At 45.6% G+C, this 20,498-nt stretch overlaps 1 protein-coding gene across 2 annotated transcripts in view; it reads left to right on the top strand.

The window, feature by feature from the left end:
* Positions 1–20,498, top strand: part of DDX47 (DEAD-box helicase 47) — a 129,501-nt gene that overhangs the window by 74,349 nt on the left and 34,654 nt on the right. For both annotated transcript variants that reach the window (XM_040406568.1, XM_040406567.1), the window contains 3 exons: positions 248–364; positions 1,030–1,176; positions 3,946–4,083. In XM_040406568.1, the coding sequence (XP_040262502.1) occupies positions 248–364; positions 1,030–1,176; positions 3,946–4,083 (402 nt within the window). The remainder of the gene's footprint in view (positions 1–247; positions 365–1,029; positions 1,177–3,945; positions 4,084–20,498) is intronic.

Here is a 20,498-nt window from a genome sequence, read left to right as displayed (position 1 = left end):
TATATATATATATATATATGTGTGTGTGTATATGTATATGTATATGTATGTATATATATATATATATATATATACACATATATACACACATCTGATTGATGCCACTTTATAGCTGTACATTGACATGTTGGCCATTGTTACAATGCAAATAAATAATACTATGTGTTTACCATGTAATATTCAGGCATAATACGTCTTTAGTTCAACATGTGTTCAATTCACAAATCGTTTCTTCTTGTTTACTCAGGTGCAAAAACTTCAACGTGCTGCTTTAAGAGACCCGGTGAAATGTGCAGTGTCCTCGAAGTATCAAACAGTAGAAAAGCTGCAGCAGTATTATATTTTCATCCCTTCAAAGTTCAAGGTATTGTTTCTGCGCTTGTTAACTGGCATAAATCCAAAAAGTATCCTAAGGGCCTATTAGACTGCCTGATGGACTGTAAACGCATCAATTTGCACTCCTTTACGCCGACCTATTCCACAGAACGATGCAAAGTGAATGGGGAGGAATGATTGCTACCGCGATTGTTCCTCCATTTAATTCTGTTGATGATTACATGTTTACACAGGGATATTTGCTGCCCAATAATCTTGCCCCATTTGTCATGGTTAGAGATGCAAACCAGGCTATCTCTGGCACATTTATATGGGCAGATTATCAGAAATGTCAGGCCTCAGGCACATGACTGTAGTTTTGGGGCCGAAGATGCGGGCCCATTTATTTCAGTGGGGCTGCAAAGGATGTGAACTCGCAGTGTGCAGTCTGCATCCATATTGTCATTCTGTGGCCCTGCAAAAAAAATAAAATAAAATAAAAGAATATGTCCTATTCTTGTCTGTTTTACAGACAAGAATTGATATTTTTAACATATCGGAAGGGAAAATGCAGGATGCACATGGCTGGTATCTGTGTTTTGCGGATCTGTGATTTGCGGACTGCAGATTCGATACGGTCATGTGCAGGAGGATTTTACTACGTTTTCAAGTGTGCTTTCGCGTGATCTGTAATTCTTTGTGATTTATCTCTAGGACAGCTATCTTGTGTACATCTTGAATGAACTAGCAGGGAATTCTTTCATGATCTTCTGCAGCACATGTAACAATACGCAGCGTGTTGCTCTCTTGCTGCGTAATCTTGGATTCACTGCCATTCCCCTGCATGGCCAAATGAGTCAGGTAAGATTGCAAAAAAATTAATAAATAAAGGTTCATAACAATTTCAGAGAGCTGCCAGATATGTAGAACATTTAGCTGGCATGCCCTTTTAGATGGAAAAAATAGGCAAAATGATTGAATTCCAGTCTTACTAGTCCCTTAAAAATCATATTTACATATTATACTGCTGTGGCTCCTATGACATGCCCGAGGAGAAGGACCGTGAACTTGATGTCTCCTGGTCTTTCATCACCAGAACTGCAGAAAGGGGAATAAGAGAACAGCTCACTGCTGATTAAAATTAGAACATATTAGTATATTCTCAGGACACTATGTATAGCACAACCTACTAATTGTGGGCTAAAAATATATATTTTTTCAGTTCCAATGGGATGCAGAAGCTGTAATTAGATGCCAATATTATATTGATGACCTATCCCAAGAATAGGCCATCAGTTTCGGAAACCAAACAAACCATTTAATTTAAAACAATGTACACATTTGCATTGATGAGTATATGGAAGGGGTGGAGATCACACACAAGCAGCTCAAGTGTCCGTTAGTGTAGGCGAGAGGAGATCACATTATAACTTTAGCATGAGTGTTATTGAAGGCAGTAAAATCCTGAAACCACAGACTTCACATCCAGGATGTATTATGAGGGACACCTCTGCATGAGAACTGAAATTTTTATTATTTTTTAACTTAAGTAAACAAACGATATATAGTAGTCGGTTCTACCATAGCAAGTTATCACTTATCCACAGCAGAGGTGATAATGGTTCGTTGTTGGGGGTCTCGCTACTAGGCCCTGCATCAGTCACATGAACTTGGGTCCTGTGTCTCCAGTTTAATGAAGCTGTGGTCATGCATGTGCCCTACTGCTCCATTCACGGTCTATGGGATGGATAGAGACAGTCACGTGCAGCCCTCTGGAAATGATTTTAGCATTAGTGTGCATATGTGACCACCGCTTCATTTTAAGGGAATGTGTCATCAGAAAATGACCTGCTGTTTAAATAATGTTTTTATGTTTAGCAGATTTAAAAAAAAAAAATTATATTTTTAATTTTCCATGTAACTTTTTATATTTGAACTAAAACAAAATATCCGGTAGTTTTTGCACTGGCCACTATGTCTAATAATTGGCGTCACTTCTTGGTCTGTACAGATCACTTTACTACAGTTAAGGCTACTTTTCACACTATCTGCACAGACTGATCCGCTCCTATAATGCAAACGCTTGCATCCGTTCAGAACGGATCCGTCTGCATACCAGCTCTTTCAGATCTGAGTTTTCACATCGTGAAAACTCAGATCCGACAGTATATTCTAACACAGAGGCGTTCCCATGGTGATGGGGACGCTTCAAGTTAGAATATACTAAGAACTGTGTACATAACTGCCCCCTGCTGCCTGGCAGCACCTGATCTCTTACAGGGGGCTGTGATCCGCACAATTAACTCCCCAGGTGCTGCACCTGAGGGGTTAATTGTGCGGATCACAGCCCCCTGTAAGAGATCAGGTGCTGCCAGGCAGCAGGGGGCAGACCCCCCTCCAGCCCCAGTTTTAAATTCATTGGTGGCCAGTGCGGCCCCCCCTCCCTCCCCAGTATTAAATTCATTGGTGGCCAGTGCGGCCTCCCATCTCTCCCCCCCCCCCCCCCAATTAAAATCACCCCCCCCCCCCCCCCCCCCCAATCATTGGTGGCAGCGGAGAGTTCCGATCGGAGTCCCAGTTTAATCGCTGGGGCTCAGATCGGTTACCATGGCAACCAGGACGCTACTGCAGTCCTGGCTGCCATGGTTACTTAGCAATTTTAGAAGCATTATACTTACCTGCGCTGTCTGTGGCTGGCCGGTCGCTCCTCTTACTGGTAAGTGAAAGGTCTGTGCGGCGCATTGCTTATAGCTGCTCCTAGAGGCTCCGTTTGCCCACCTCTTTTCACGCCCTTCTCTTAATTGACAGGGCCAGGCAGCGCTGCTCTCCTCCCGCTGACCGTGTTTCCTAAGAAGTGAGGGAAGGATGCTCGGCGGCTGCTGGCTTCCTCACTGCGCCTGTGCTGAATACGTCACAGTGAGGAAGCTGGCTGCCGGAGAACGTCCTTCCCTCACAGATTTTCTTAGTAGACACAGCCGGCGGGAGGAGAGCAGCGCTGCCCTGGCCCTGTCAATTAAGAGAAGACTGACTTGAAAAGAGGTGGGCAAACTGAGCCTCTAGGAGCAGGTTCACCACCCCCTCCCCCCCCCCCCCCCCCGGCTCCTAGACGCTGATTAGCATATTATAAAAGTTTGTTTTTCTCAATAAAGGCTTCAGGCAGTGAGATGGCACTAATAGTTATGTTCAGCTGGCATTAGCACACCGCTAATGTCCGCCAACTTAATACCTATTTTTCAGGTGACAGAAACCCTTTAAAGTGAATGGGGCTTAGTGCAATAACAAGCACAGTTGCTATACTATGTACGGCACTGTGCTTGGTGAGCAATGGAGAAGGCAGTAGCTCTCAAAACAGGTGATCGGCGGGTGTCTGACCCCTACCGATCAGATACTGATGACCTATCCACAGGATAGGTTGTCAGCATAAAAATCCTTGAAAACCCTTTTTAAGCCTGTTTTTCTTTTAAATGTATTTTAGTGATTTAACCCTTATGAATTACATATAAGTGATGTGAAGAAAAAAAACTCTAAGTCAAAGTTGTAGTACCAGTTGCCAAAGAAGTTTCTTGACTTTAGTGAAACTCGGGCGGATAGTTATTTGGTTATCTAGTTTTTATTCTCTTTTACCTGCAGAATAAAAGGCTTGGTTCTCTGAACAAGTTTAAGGCAAAATCCCGTTCAATTCTCCTGGCCACTGATGTTGCAAGTCGAGGGCTTGATATTCCACATGTGGATGTTGTTATGAATTTTGACATTCCAACACATTCTAAGGTAAGTATCAGTAAGGCTACTTTCACACCAGCGTTTTCAATTCCGCTATTGAGATCCGTCATAGGATCTCAATAGTGGATGAAAACGCTTCCATTTTGTCCCTATTCATTGTCAATGGGGACAAAACTGAAAGGAACGGAGTGCACCAGAATACATTCCGTTTCATTTGGTTGCGCTCCCATTGCAGACAGAATAACACTGCAAGCAGCGTCTTTCTGTCCACAATGTGGTGCAGAGCAAGATGGATCCGATTTGACATACAATGTAAGTCGATGGGGGCGGATCTGTCCCCCATTGACTTTCAATGGTGTTCATGACTGATCCATCATGGCTATTTAAGACATAATATAACTGGATCCGTTCATGATTATTGTAACGGAAGCGTTTTTGCAGATCCATGATGGATCTGCATAAAAACGCTAGTTTGAAAGTAGCCTAAGCTGTACATCAAATCAGTATTTTGACTAATGAATATGCCCTTATGCTTTTAACAAATGTAGTCACTGTTGATCTGTATTAAAGAGGACCTGTCAGCATGATGAACACCTTTAAATCAGGAATTATGCCTGGTAGGGCTGACCCTTCGTGGCATCATTATTGAGAAATAGTCAGGCCCTGTAATCTTTCTATACCAAGTCCAAAGGGAAAACCAGCGCTCTCACTTAAGGGAGAATTACTAAGCATATCAAAGCTTGAATAATCTTACATAGATCCCACATGATGATTAAAATCAATTGCGTTATTTCATATCTTCAAGTAAAAACTACATAAAAAAACTTGCGTGTTTCGACCAAACAAAATTGTCTTAATAATATCATAAAATAACATTCATGTTCCCCTCTCTTAAAAAAATAAAACAAAACCCTGCACTAACTAAATCTGCTGTAAATCAGTGCAAAGAGAAATAGTTACATAAAAAAAAGGCCAAAATTGAACATTCGCTGGACATGTGTAGATATTCAATGACATTAATAGTGAAACATTAGATTTTTATTAAAATTTAAAGTCCTGCTGGGAATCATTATTCAAGGTAATTATCTAGAATGTTTCCCAATCTAACAGACGTCATTTAATATTTCCACCTCTAGGGGGAGTTCTAACCTTTTCTGTGCCATAGACTCTAAAGCAGGGATGCTCAACCTGCAGCCCTCCAGCTGTTGTAAAGCTACAATTCCCATCATGCCCTGTGGTAGGTTGATAGCTGTTGGCTGTCTGGGTATGCTGGGATTTGTAGTTTTGCAACAGCTGGAGGGCTGTAGCTTGGGTATCCCTGCTCTAAAGGAAGCAAGATTACCTGCATGACATTCCCTGCAGTTCCTATAACGCCCCAGAAAAGTTGTGGCTTTCATGTCTAGATATGTCCAGAATTCTGATTTTTAAGCACCTATATGTGCTACCCACATAATGCTTGATGTAAAGAACCTGTAATCACATATATCACAATTCTGTAATGCAGTCTATATAACCTTTAATAGGATAGGAATGTAAGTTGTCAGAAAATAGGTCGCGCAGGAATAACCTCCAGCTGATTGGGGTCCCTGAAAAGGCTGAGGGACCTGATCCAGTGATGTTTTTTGAAGATTGGCTGACCACTAAATTTGGCAAGGACTTTGGTATGTTTGCCATTGAAAGAGCACTTGGGGTGCCATTATGCGCTCCGCCACTAGGGTCCTCCCCTCGTCCAGTACTGATGAAGCTGCTGCACTTCAGGGACATTATTCTCAAAAAGGCAAGAGACTATCCTGATTTATTAAAGGGGTTCTGCAGTTTTTTTAAACTGATGATCTATCCTCTGGATAGATCATCAGCATCTGATCGGCGGGGGTCCGACACCCAGGACCCCTGCCAATCAGCTGTTTGAGAAGGCAGTGGCACTGGTAGTAGTGCCGTGGCATTCTCGCTAGAGTTGTTGCGATACCAAATTTTTGATTAGATTTCGATACCATAAAAAAGTATTGCGATACTCGATACCACACACAGAAATAAACCAAAAAAGCCACGTGCATTCCGCATTTTAACCACCTCAGCCCCCAGTGCTTAAACACCCTGAAAGACCAGGCCACTTTTTACACTTCTGACCTACACTACTTTCACCGTTTATTGCTCGATCATGCAACTTACCACCAAAATGAATTTTACCTCCTTTTCTTCTCCCTAATAGAGCTTTCATTTGGTGGTATTTCATTGCTGCTGACATTTTTACTTTTTTTGTTATTAATCGAAATTTAACGATTTTTTTTGCAAAGAAATGAAATTTTTCACTTTCAGTTGTAAAATTTTGCAAAAAAAACGAGATCGATATAGAAATTTTGCTCTAAATTTATTGTTCTACATGTCTTTGATAAAAAAAAAAATGTTTGGGTTAAAAAAAAATGGTTTGGGTAAAAGTTATAGCGTTTACAAACTATGGTACAAAAATGTGAATTTCCGCTTTTTGAAGCAGCTCTGACTTTCTGAGCACCTGTCATGTTTCCTGAGGTTCTACAATGCCCAGACAGTACAAATACCCCACAAATGACCCCATTTCGGAAAGTACACACCCTAAGGTATTCGCTGATGGGCATAGTGAGTTCATAGAACTTTTTATTTTTTGTCACAAGTTAGCGGAAAATGATTTTATTTTTTTTATTTATTTTTTTTCTTACAAAGTCTCATATTCCACTAACTTGTGACAAAAAATAAAAAGTTCTATGAACTCACTATGCCCATCAGCGAATACCTTGGGGTCTCTTCTTTCCAAAATGGGGTCACTTGTGGGGTAGTTATACTGCCCTGGCATTCTAGGGGCCCAAATGTGTGGTAAGGAGTTTGAAATCAAATTCTGTAAAAAATGACGAGTGAAATCCGAAAGGTGCTCTTTGGAATATGGGCCCCTTTGCCCACCTAGGCTGCAAAAAAGTGTCACACATCTGGTATCTCTGTATTCAGGAGAAGTTGAGGAAAGAAGACACCCCAAGGTATTCCGTGAGGGGCATGGCAAGTTCCTAGAATTTTTTATTTTTTGTCACAAGTTAGTGGAAAATGAGACTTTGTATGAAAAAATAAATGCATTTTCCACTAACTTGTGACAAAAAAAAAAAATTCTAGGAACTCGCCATGCCCCTCACGGAATACCTTGGGGTGTCTTCTTTCCAAAATGGGGTCACTTGTGGGGTAGTTATACTGCCCTGGCATTTTTCAGGGGCCCTAATGTGTGGTAAGTAGGTAAATGACCTGTGAAATCCTAAAGGTGCTCTTTGGAATATGGGCCCCTTTGCCCACCTAGGCTGCAAAAAAGTGTTACACATGTGGTATCGCCGTATTCAGGAGAAGTTGGGGAATGTGTTTTGGGGTGTCATTTTACATATACCCTTGCTGGGTGAGAGAAATATCTTGGCAAAAGACAACTTTTCCCATTTTTTTTATACAAAGTTGGCATTTGACCAAGATATTTATCTCACCCAGCATGGGTATATGTAAAATGACACCCCAAAACACATTCCCCAACTTCTCCTGAATACGGCGATACCAGATGTGTGACACTTTTTTGCAGCCTAGATGCGCAAAGGTGCCCAAATTCCTTTTAGGAGGGCATTTTTAGACATTTGGATACCAGACTTCTTCTCACGCTTTGGGGCCCCTAGAATGCCAGGGCAGTATAAATACCCCACATGTGACCCCATTTTGGAAAGAAGACACCCCAAGGTATTCAATGAGGGGCATGGCGAGTTCATAGAAATTTTTTTTTTTTGGCACAAGTTAGCGGAAATTGATATTTTTAATTTTTTTCTCACAAAGTCTCCCGTTCCGCTAACTTGGGACAAAAATTTCAATCTTTCATGGACTCAATATGCCCCTCACGGAATACCTGGGGGTGTCTTCTTTCCGAAATGGGGTCACATGTGGGGTATTTATACTGCCCTGGCATTCTAGGGGCCCTAAAGCGTGAGAAGAAGTCTGGAATATAAATGTCTAAAAAATTTTACGCATATAGATTCCGTGAGGGGTATGGTGAGTTCATGTGAGATTTTATTTTTTGACACAAGTTAGTGGAATATGAGACTTTGTAAGAAAAAAAATAATAATTTCCGCTAACTTGGGCCAAAAAAATGTCTGAATGGAGCCTTACAGAGGGTGATCAATGACAGGGGGGGTGATCAATGACAGGGGGGTGATCAATGACAGGGGATTTTGCGGATCCGATCCATCTATCAGTGGATCCGTAAAAATCATGCGGACATCTGAATGGAGCTTTACAGGGGGGTAATCAATGACAGGGGGGTGATCAGGGAGTCTATATGGGGTGATAACCACAGTCATTGATCATGCCCCTGTAAGGCTTCATTCAGACGTCCGGATGCGTTTTGCGGATCCGATCCATCTATCAGTGGATCCGTAAAAATCATGCGGACGTCTGAATGGAGCTTTACAGGGGGTTGATCAATGACAGGGGGGTGATCAGGGAGTCTATATGGGGTGATCAGGGGTGATCAGGGGCTAATAAGGGGTTAATAAGTGACGGGGGGGGGGGGGGGTGTAGTGTAGTGTAGTGGTGCTTGGTGCTACTTTACTGAGCTACCTGTGTCCTCTGGTGGTCGATCCAAACAAATGGGACCACCAGAGGACCAGGTAGCAGGTATATTAGACGCTGTTATCAAAACAGCGTCTAATATACCTGTTAGGGGTTAAAAAAAACACATCTCCAGCCTGCCAGCGAACGATCGCCGCTGGCAGGCTGGAGATCAACTCTCTTACCTTCCGTTCCTGTGAGCGCGCGTTCACAGGAAATCTCGCGTCTCGCGAGAGGACGCGCCGGCAAAGACGCAATCCTGCGTACGGCGGTCCTGAGGAGGTTAAAAAATGGCAAATCGCGCATGTTTTTTTTTTTTTTTCTGTTCTGGCTTTCACCGCATAGATTTTTTTATTTTAATAATTTGGACTTTTCTGACGTGGTGATGTTTGTTTATTGTTTATATATGTTATATGTGAAATTAGGAAAGGGGGTCATTTATACTTAATATTTTGGTGGGGGGTTTTTTACTTTTTTTTTTCTTTTTACACTTTTTATTTAATAACTATTTCCCCCCTTGGGGGCTAGAACCTGGGATCTTTTAATCCCTTGTCTTATTTACCCTGATAGATCTCTATTAGGGTGAATAGGACCTCACACTGTCCCTGCTGCCCTGTACATAGTACATAGCAGCAGTGAGCAGTCTATGGCAGCCAGGGCTTCAGTAGCGTCCTGGCTGCCATGGTAACCGATCGGAGCCCCAGGATCACACTGCTGGGGCTCTGATCAGAAGCTGCCACTGCCACCCATGAAGAGTAGGGGACCCTGTGGCCATTGCCACCAATGATTTTAATCCTGTGGGGTTGAGACGGGCTGGCGCAGTGTGCCACCAATGATTTTAATGGGGTGGGGGGTTGAGGGGGGGCGCACTGCGCCACCAATGATAATAACCCCTTAATACAGGAGGCGGGTACTGGCAGAAGATCAGCGGCAGTTAACCCCTCAGATGCCACACCTGAGGGGTTAACTGCCGCTGATCGCAGCTCCCTGTCAGAGGCAGCGTGCCGGCTATGCGATTCTGCTGCCGGCACCTGCCTCCTGTATTGTGTTAAAGACTACCTTATATGGGTCCGGACCTTAAGTACAAGGCTACACAGAGCGGCGCCGAGAGATGTCGCAGCACTTACTATTATTCCTGGTCGCCGCTCCGTTCGTCCGCTGTGCCCTATTACGGTCTCGTGCTCCATATGCTAGTTACTATCGGAGCAATGGGGAGGAGACATCAGCTTCTCTAGTGGGCGTTCCTTCTCCCTGGCTGTAGCGCTTTCCAATCGCAGCGCAGGGAGAAGAAACGTCCACTAGAGAAGCTGAGGTCTCCTCTCCATTGCTCTGATAGTAATTAGCATATGGAGCAGGAGACAGTAATGGGGCACAACGGGCGAACGGAGCAGCGCCCAGGAATAATAGTAAGTGCTTGGACATCTCTGGGCGCTGCTCTGTGTAGCCTAATACTTAACTAAGTCTGGACCCAGGAAAAGTCCTATCCTTTATGGCGCAGTGCGCCCGCCCCCCTCTCCTCATCGGTGGCAGCAGCATCTCAGGGGGGAGGTAAAGACTGCTTCCTTCTCCCCTGTGCTGCTGAGGGAACCAACGCGCGCTCATGTTCAGATATACTAGACTGCGCAGCAGCGCAGCCCAGTATCAAATTTTTTTTAAATTTACTGGGACAAAAGTATCGATTGGGTATCGAAATTTCGATACCCGCAACAACCCTACTTCTCGCTGTTTACCGCAAACCCAGTGACGTCATGACTAGTATCAATGGCCTGGGTGAGGCTAAGCTCCATTCAAATGAACAGAGCTTCTCAAACAGACCCCCGCCGATCAGATGCTGATGATCTTTTCAGAGGATAGATCATCAGTTTAAAAAAACTGCAGAACCCCTTTAATTAACGGAAATAAAGTCTCTATCTTTCCGGACTTTTCCACTGAGGTTCAACGCAGAAGAGTGAAATTTCAAGATGTGAAACGTCCTCTCCGGGACCTACAGATTCCCTATTCTATGATGTACCTGGCTAAGGGCTCTTTCACACTTGCGTTCTTTTCTTCCGGCATAGAGTTCCGTCGTCGGGGCTCTATGCCGGAAGACTCCTGATCAGGATTATCCTAATGCATTCTGAATGGAGAGAAATCCGTTCAGGATGCATCAGGATGTCTTCAGTTCCGGAACGGAACGTTTTTTGGCCGGAGAAAATACCGCAGCATGCTGCGCTTTTTGCTCCGGCCAAAAATCCAGAACACTTGCCGCAAGGCCGGATCCGGAATTAATGCCCATTGAAAGGCATTAATCCGGATCCGGCCTTAAGCTAAACGTCGTTTCGGCGCATTGCCGGAGCCGACATTTAGCTTTTTCTGAATGGTTACCATGGCTGCCAAGACGCTAAAGTCCTGGCAGCCATGGTAAAGTGTAGCGGGGAGCGGGGGAGCAGTGTACTTACCTTCCGTGCGGCTCCCCGGGCGCTCCAGAGTGACGTCAGGGCGCCCCAAGCGCATGGATCATGTGATCACATGGATCACGTCATCCATGCGCATGGGGCGCTCTGACGTCATTCTGGAGCGCCCGGGGAGCCGCACGGACTGTAAGTATACCGCTCCCCTGCTCCCTGCTCCTACTATGGCAACCAGGACTTTAATAGCGTCCTGGGTGCCATAGTAACACTGAACGCATTTTGAAGACGGTTCCGTCTTCAAATGCTTTCAGTACACTTGCGTTTTTCCGGATCCGGCGTGTAATTCCGGCAAGTGGAGTACACGCCGGATCCGGACAACGCAAGTGTGAAAGAGGCCTAAGCTGCGAGTTGTGGCACATGGAGAAGTCTGCATATTTGAAGCACAATGGTTGGACACCAATGAACGCTCCCTCAAAGCCTCAGCGAACACAGGCTGAATGCAGCTTTTACAATTCTGTGGGACTGTTGTGGATCCCATGTGGATGATAAGTGCAATACACTATCTTCCTTTTTGCAAAGAAAAAGGGGGTCAGTCAGCACATCCCAATGCGCAGGGGCACGTTGCTATGGCTGAAAACAACACCGCATGTTTTGTTTTACACTGTCTTCCTTTTTGTACTTTATCATTGTGATATTTCTCCTTAGTACTAGACCTCTTAGGGCAATTTGCGGAACAGAACAGAAGGCCCATTATAGAAATGCCTTTTCTTGTCAGCAAAACAGACAAGAATAGGACATGCCTCAATTTTTGCGGGGCCACAGAATGGAGCAACGGATGCGGACAGCACACAGAGTGCTGTGCGCATCTTTTGCGGACCCATTAAAATGAAAGGTTCCGTATACGGACCGTGTAAGGAACGCCAAATACGGCCCGTATACGGAATGTAAAAAAACGAGCCCTTAGACCAGGGGTGGGGAACCTGCGGCCCGCGGGCCGCTTGCGGCCCGCGAAGTCATTCAATCCGGCCCCCCATGCGATTGTAAAACACCGCCGCCGATTGTCACTATGGAGCGGAGTAAATGTATTGCTAAACACACTGACAATGAATGGATGATCATGGCGATCATTCACTCATTGTCCGTGTGTTTAGCAATACATTTACTCTGCTCCTGCGGCCCGCCCCTGTTAGCCGGCGCCAGCCAATAGCATTTACTCTGCTCCTGCGGCACTCCCCTGTTAGCCGGCGCCAGCCTCCAGCTATTGCACTGCAGCTAAGATGCTTCCCTAGGTTTACAGCCCCGCCCGCCGTGAGTGACGTCGCGCCGCCGGGCGGGGATCACCATTCATGCTGGCTGGGATGACACTGATGGGAGGAGCATAGAGAGGACGAGCCAGCGCCACCGACGAGGAACCATTTCCAGCAGCAAGTAAGGCAGCCAGACAGCATCATGAAATACAGCAAATTTTTTTAATATGCAGCATAGCGGCGGGGGGAGGGGGGTAAATGTCCTGCACAGTGCACAGGACATTAATACATAAGTTACCATGACCAGTGCAGGACATTTACCCCCTCCCCCCATGCTGCATATTAAAAAAAAATCACAATGTCATTAGGGGAAAGTTCTTATCTTTATTCAGCAGTTCTGAGTCCCGACAATCTAATCTCCCCACGTCCTCTTCTATACAGATACCCTGGCTGAGTAATGTAATTACTGAGAACCTCTGCACAAGGATTACTCCGCCTGAGCCCGAAAACCATCAAATAGTCCCTGCAGAGTAATCCTTGTGCTGCTGATCCCGGCAATTACATTACTCAGTGTATTTGTATAGAAGAGGACATTGGGGCTCAGATTAAATTGTCCGAACTGCTGTATAAGGATAAGAACTTTCCCCTACCAACTTTAACTACTAGTGTTCCTCCACCAGCTAAGCCACAGTACAGTTTGAATCATGTGTCCGGGTTGAAGGCGGAAGGAGACCCGGACACATGATTCAAACCCTGTACAGTCCGGGTCAATCCCGTACAGGTGGCAACCCTAGGTAAATGTCCTGCTCCGGTCAATGGTCATGGTAACTCATGTATTAATGTCCTGCACAGTGCAGGGTGCTGTGTAATGTAAAGGGGTCCAGTGATGCAGGGAGCTGTGTATTGTAAAGGGTCCAGTGATGCAGGGCGCTGTGTAATGTAAAGGGGTCCAGAGGTACAGGGTGCTGTGTAATGTAAAGGGGTCCAGTGATGCAGGGTGCTGTGTATTGTAAAGGGTCCAGTGATGCAGGGCGCTGTGTAATGTAAAGGGGTCCAGAGGTACAGGGTGCTGTGTAATGTAAAGGGGTCCAGTGATGCAGGGTGCTGTCTATTGTAAAGGGTCCAGTGATGCAGGGCGCTGTGTAATGTAAAGGGGTCCAGTGATGCAGGGTGCTGTGTAATGTAAAGGGGTCCAGTGATGCAGGGCGCTGTGTAATGTAAAGGGGTCCAGTGATGCAGGGTGCTGTGTAATGTAAAGGGGTCCAGTGATGCAGGGTGCTGTTCTTTATTTGTAAAAATTGAGTATATAAATAAAGATTATACAAAAAAAATGTTTGACCAAATAATAACAGGCTAATTTTTAAGTTGATCATTTTGTATGGCCCCCGAATGATGTTACAAAAATCCAAATGGCCCTTGGCAGAAAAAAGGTTCCCCACCCCTGCCTTAGACTTATGATAGAACTGTAATAACACTTACTATTAGAGCATAAGGGGTAGTTTATTCTCATGAGGTTGTATATGTCTATCTCAGACCATTAGGTTGACAGGACGCACACATATATACACTGCTCAAAAAAATAAAGGGAACACAAAAATAACACATCCTAGATCTGAATTAATTAAATATTCTTCTGAAATACTTTGTTCTTTACATAGTTGAATGTGCTGACAACAAAATCACACAAAAAAAAAATGGAAATCAAATTTTTTAACCCATGGAGGTCTGGATTTGGAGTCACCCTCAAAATTAAAGTGGAAAAACACACTACAGGCTGATCCAACTTTGATGTAATGTCCTTAAAACAAGTCAAAATGAGGCTCAGTAGTGTGTGTGACCTCCACGTGCCTGTATGACCTCCCTACAACGCCTGTGCATGCTCCTGATGAGGTAGCGGACGGTCTCCTGAGGGATCTCCTCCCAGACCTGGACTAAAGCATCTGCCAACTCCTGGACAGTCTGTGGTGCAACGTGACGTTGGTGGATAGAGCGAGATGTGATGTCCCAGATGTGCTCAATTGGATTCAGGTCTGGGGAACGGGCGGGCCAGTCCATAGCATCAATGCCTTCGTCTTGCAGGAACTGCTGACACACTCCAGCCACATGAGGTCTAGCATTGTCTTGCATTAGGAGGAACCCAGGGCCAACCGCACCAGCATATGGTCTCACAAGGGGTCTGAGGATCTCATCTCGGTACCTAATGGTAGTCAGGCTACCTCTGGCGAGCACATGGAGGGCTGTGCGGCCCTCCAAAGAAATGCCACCCCACACCATTACTGACCTAATGCCAAACCGGTCATGCTGGAGGATGTTGCAGGCAGCAGAACGTTCTCCACGGCGTCTCCACACTCTGTCACGTCTGTCACATGTGCTCAGTGTGAACCTGCTTTCATCTGTGAAGAGCACAGGGCGCCAGTGGCGAATTTGCCAATCTTGGTGTTTTCTGGCAAATGCCAAACGTCCTGCACGGTGTTGGGCTGTAAGCACAACCCCCACCTGTGGACGTCGGGCCCTCATATCACCCTCATGGAGTCTGTTTCTGACCGTTTGAGCAGACACATGCACATTTGTGGCCTGCTGGAGATCATTTTGCAGGGCTCTGGCAGTGCTCCTCCTGTTCATCCTTGCACAAAGGCGGAGGTAGCGGTCCTGCTGCTGGGTTGTTGCCCTCCTATGGCATCCTCCGTCTCCTGATGTACTGGCCTGTCTCCTGGTAGCGCCTCCATGCTCTGGACACTACGCTGACAGACACAGCAAACCTTCTTGCCACAGCTCGCATTGATGTGCCATCCTGGATAAGCTGCACTACCTGAGCCACTTGTGTGGGTTGTAGACTCCATCTCATGCTACCACTAGAGTAAAAGCACCGGCAGCATTCAAAAGTGACCAAAACATCAGCCAGGAAGCATAGTAACTGAGAAGTGGTCAGGTCACCACCTGCAGAACCACTCCTTTATTGGGGGTGTCTTGCCTATAATATCCACCTGTTGTCTATCCCATTTGCACAACAGCATGTGAAATTGATTGTCACTCAGTGTTGCTTCCTAAGTGGACAGTTTGATTTCACAGAAGTGTGATTGACTTGGAGTTACATTGCGTTGTTTAAGTGTTCCCTTTATTTTTTTGAGCAGTGTAGTATAGGGGTCATTTCTATGCTACACACTGCAGACTGTACTGTCTATTAGGCAGGCTAGAGAAGCCCTCTTTTTTTTTTTTTTTTTTGTTTAAAGGGTTTCTGTCACCCCACAAAACTTTTTTTTTTTTTTGGATAGTTATATTCCTTATAGTGCGATATAGGAGAATATAATAGTCTTACTTACTTTCATGCGGCCGATTCTTTAGAAAACGAAGTTTTATAATATGCAAATCACGGCTCTACCAGCAAGTAGGGCGTCTACTTGCTGGTAGCCGCAGCAGAAATCCGCCCCCTCCTCTTGTTGATTGACAGGGCCAGCTGTGATCTCCTCCGGCCGGCCGGCCCTGTCAGTATTTCAAAAATCGCGTGCCTCTGGTCATTCGGCGCAGGTGCTGTGAGATAAGGAGGCTCGTCTCCTCAGCACTCCCTCAGTGCGCCTGCGCCGATGACGTCTTCTCTTTCGGTGATGTCATCGGCGCAGGCGCACTGAGGGAGTGCTGAGGAGACGAGCCTCCTCATCTCAGAGCGCCTGCGCCGAATGACCAGAGGCGCGCGATTTTTGAAATACTGACAGGGCCGGCCGGAGGAGGAGATCACGGCTGGCCCTGTCAATCAACAAGAGGAGGGGTAGAGCCCTGATTTGCATATTATAAAACTTCGTTTTCTAAAGAATCGGCCGCATGAAAGTAAGTAAGACTATTATATTATCCTATATCGCGCTATAAGGAATATAACTATCCAAAAAAAAAAAAAAAAAGAGTTTTGTGGGGTGACAGAAACCCTTTAAAGGGTTTCTACCACCTCATTTGGACCTAATTAGCTGTCAGACACTAGCGATTTGCTAGTGTCTGCTCTACCTAACCATGCTATTCTAAGACCTTTGTGTGCAGCCGTTACACTAAAAAAACAACTTTTATTGCTATGCAAATGAGCCTTTAGGTGCTATGGGGGCGTCTTTTCAGCACCTAGAGGCTCCGTCTACTCACCCTGTATTCCGCCCCGCTCGTCCGTAAAGCCCGCTCATCTCTAGATTGCCAGCCTCCATCTCATCCATCGGCCGAATTCTCGCGCCTGCGCCGTGTGCGTCTGTATTCGGCGCAGGCGCAGTGACTGTCTGACTGGCCGGGCGTCGTCTGTTCCTCTGAGCACTCTGACGTAATCGGCGCAGTGGAGATGCCGGCGCAGGGAGCGGTCAGACAGTGCCTGCGCCAAATACAGACGCACATGGCGCAGGCGCGAGAATTCGGCCGATGGATGAGATGGAGGCTGGCAATCTAGAGATGGGCGGCTTGATGGACGAGCGGGCAGAATACAGGGTCAGTAGACGGAGCCTCTAGGTGCTGAAAAGACGCCCCCATAGCACCTAGAGGCTCATTTGCATAGCAATAAAAGTTGGTTTTTTAGTGTAACGGCTGCACACAAAGGTCTAGCATGGTTAGGTAGAGCAGACACTAGCGTCTGACAGATAATTAGGTCCAAATAAGGTGGTAGAAATCCTTTTAATGTTTAGACAGCGTATTCTTTTGATATTTTTTTTTTTTTTTTTTTTACTACGCCGTTTCCCGGCTACAGGAATGTTTTTTTTGCCTCATATACAGTTAGGTCCATAAATATTGGGACATCAACACAATTCTAACATTTTTGGCTCTATACACCACCACAATGGATTTGAAATGAAACGAACAAGATGTGCTTTAACTGCAGACTGTCAGCTTTAATTTGAGGGAATTTACATCCAAATCAGGTGAACGGTGTAGGAATTGCAACAGTTTGCATATGTGCCTCCCACTTGTTGAGGGACCAAAAGTAATGGGACAATTGGCTTCTCAGCTGTTCCATGGCCAGGTGTGTGTTTTTCCCTCATTATCCCAATTACAATGAGCAGATTAAAGGTCCAGAGTTCATTTCAAGTGTGCTGTTTGCATTTGGAATCTGCTGCTGTCAACTCTCAAGATGAGATCCAAAGAGCTGTCACTATCAGTGAAGCAAGCCATCATTAGGCTGAAAAAACAAAACAAACCCATCAGAGAGATAGCAAAAACATTAGGCGTGGCCAAAACAACTGTTTGGAACATTCTTAAAAAGCTCAACACCAAAAGACCCGGAAGACCACGGAAAACAACTGTGGTGGATGACCGAAATTTTTTTTCCCTGGTGAAGAAAACACCCTTTACAACAGTTGGCCAGATCAAGAACACTCTCCAGGAGGTAGGTGTATGTGTGTCAGTCAACAATCAAGAGAACACTTCTCCAGAGTGAATACAGAGGGTTCACCACAAGATGTAAACCATTGGTGAGCCTCAAAAACAGGAAGGCCAGATTAGAGTTTGCCAAACAACATCTAAAAAAGCCTTCACAGTTCTGGAACAACATCCTATGGACAGATAAGACCAAGATCAACTTGTACCAGAGTGATTGGAAGAGAAGAGTATGGAGAAGAAAAGGAACTGCTTCTGATCCTAAGCATTCCACCTCATCAGTGAAGCATGGTGGTGGTAGTGTCATGGTGTGGGCATGTATGGCTGCTAATGGAACTGGTTCACTTGTATTTATTGATAATGTGACTGCTGACAAAAGCAGCAGGATGAATCCTGAAGTGTTTCGGGCAATATTATCTGCTCATATTTAGACAAATGCTTCAGAACTCATTGGACGGTGCTTCACAGTGCAGATGGACAATGACCCAAAGCATACTGCAAAAGCAACCAAACAGTTTTTTAAGGGAAAGAAGTGGAATGTTATGCGATGGCCAAGTCAGTCACCTGACCTGAATCCCATTTGAGCATGCATTTCACTTGCTGAAGACAAAACTGAAAGGAAAATGGCCCAAGGACAAGCAGGAACTGAAGACGGTTGCAGTAGAGGCCTGGCAGAGCATCACCAGGGATGAAACCCAGCGTCTGGTGATTGTCTATACGTTAGAGACTTCAGGCTATAATTGACTGCAAAGGATTTGCAACCAAGTATTAAAAAGTGAAAGTTTGATTTTTAGCAAGTGGGATGCACATATGCAAACTGTTGTAATTCCTACACCGTTCACCTCATTTTGATGTAAATACCCTCAAATTTAAGCTGACAGTCCTCAGTTAAAGCACATCTTGTGTTTCATTTCAAATCCATTGTGGTGGTATATAGAGCCAAAAATGTTAGAATTGTGTCGATGTCCCAATATTTATGGACCTGACTGTTTTTCTTGTTACATACTATGTGATATGCATCTTTGAACGATGACTGTATATTTAAAATGTTTAAGTGTTTGGGGAAGGGGCTGGTCTAGCGATGAGACGGGTACATTGGCAACATGGTCTTAGGTTGAGCACTGGTCAAAATACCGGGGTTCAAGTGATATCTATTCTGGCCTGACAGTTTACCATGCAGAGTATGGCTAATAAACTTAGAATTGTGGGATGGAATGTTGGGGGACTGGGAGAGGCAGCAAAACATGCGGCGGTATTGATTGCACTGCCAGCCTGCAGTAATATGTCCATCAGAGACTCATTTGGTTCCCAACACTACTCACTTGCTGCACAAGGCGTGGGTGGGCCACTCATATCACGCAACACTCCACACATTGTAGGGGTGTGAGTTTTTTTTTCATACACAATTCTTTGCCATTTGCATGTCACTCGTCACATATAGATCCTAAGGGGGGTTTGGCCTGGCCGGCAATGTGAGAGGACGTGAGGCTGAGAGCTCTAGAAAGGCACCTCTATTATCCTGCGGCTGGAGGCTCCGAATCGACTGATTATAGTCGGCAACACCGCATGGACCCCTGCCTGCATGTCATCGAGCATGACTCGCGCAAGTAAAAAGGAGAGCAGGGAAGGCCCAGGCCCGTCGGCGGTAAAGCAAAATGGCGCCACGAACAAATCGGCGGACGCTGCGGCCCGCCTGGAAAAATTTGCCAGGACTCCCCGCATGGAGGACAGCTATACAGGGGGTGATATGCCCCAGGAAAGCCTCATAGGAGACTCGCCGGCCCTGGATAACCCCGATCAGCAGGGAGACGGAGGAGCCCAAGATGGCGACGGTGGCGAGGCAGAGGCAAGTGCTGGGGTCGGGCTGCATTGTGAGTCACTACTTAGGGGACCTACACCTTCCCAGCTGCAAGCAGGGACTGATACATCTAAGGTGCATGAACCCACTCCCAATGATATATATTTCTTTCTGTTCAGCAGTGTAGCTCAGTACTAGCCTCTCTGCATACCTCTATGGGGTCCCTCCAGAAGAACGTTGCATTAATAAGACAGGACCTAAGGAAAGTCAATGAGTGAGTTGCAGAGGTGGAAAACCACGTCAGTACCTTGGAAGATCAATTACCCCCTGTCAAAAGGGATATGGCTAAAGTTATACATAATGTCACCCTCCTTATGAATAAAACAGATGACCTAGAAAATAGATCACGACGCAATAACCTTAGACTGGTGGGCGTTCCGGAAAAAGCTGAAGGGGCCGACGTTCCAACATTTTTTGAAGCCTGGTTCAGGGAGAAGTTTGGAGCGCAATCTTTGTCTCCACTCTTTGCTATAGAGAGAGCACACAGGGTACCATTCCGCCTCCCCACCACCGGGCGCGCCTCCTAGACCAATACTACTCAGGATCTTGCACTACCGAGACCGGGACACAATTCTACGTAAGGCCAGAGATCTGCAGGAGCTCACCATCAATAGCAACAAAATATTAATATTCCCAGACTTCTCCACAGAAGTTCAGCGAGCAAGATTTCTAGATATTAAGAGACGGCTACGGATGAAAAATGTGCTGTATTCCATGCTGTACCCATCAAAGTTGCGGGTGGGTGGTTGCTGGAGGGAAAACACATTTCTTTGATACTCCGGAAGACGCCACCAGCTGGCTGGATCAGCAGGGCGTTCTCAACCCCGGCGCTGGGGACAGGGAATGACTGTCCGAGACACTACTGCGGAGGACTTGCTGACTGGGTCGACTGGATGATGAGTATTATATCTGGGGTGTCTCCGGTTTGTACAATACCCTGCTATCGTGATATCTTGACAGCATTCGTTATTATCTGGGTGCTCGGCAGGGCTAGAAGTACATAGTGCTCAGTGTATTTGATATGTTTTCCGCTGGGT

This window comes from Bufo bufo, chromosome 9 (genome assembly GCF_905171765.1).
Source record: "Bufo bufo chromosome 9, aBufBuf1.1, whole genome shotgun sequence".
Classification (NCBI taxonomy): Eukaryota; Metazoa; Chordata; class Amphibia; order Anura; family Bufonidae; genus Bufo; species Bufo bufo.
The sequence above is the reverse complement of the archived record's forward strand: the minus strand, read 5'-3'. Positions and strand labels throughout refer to the sequence as shown.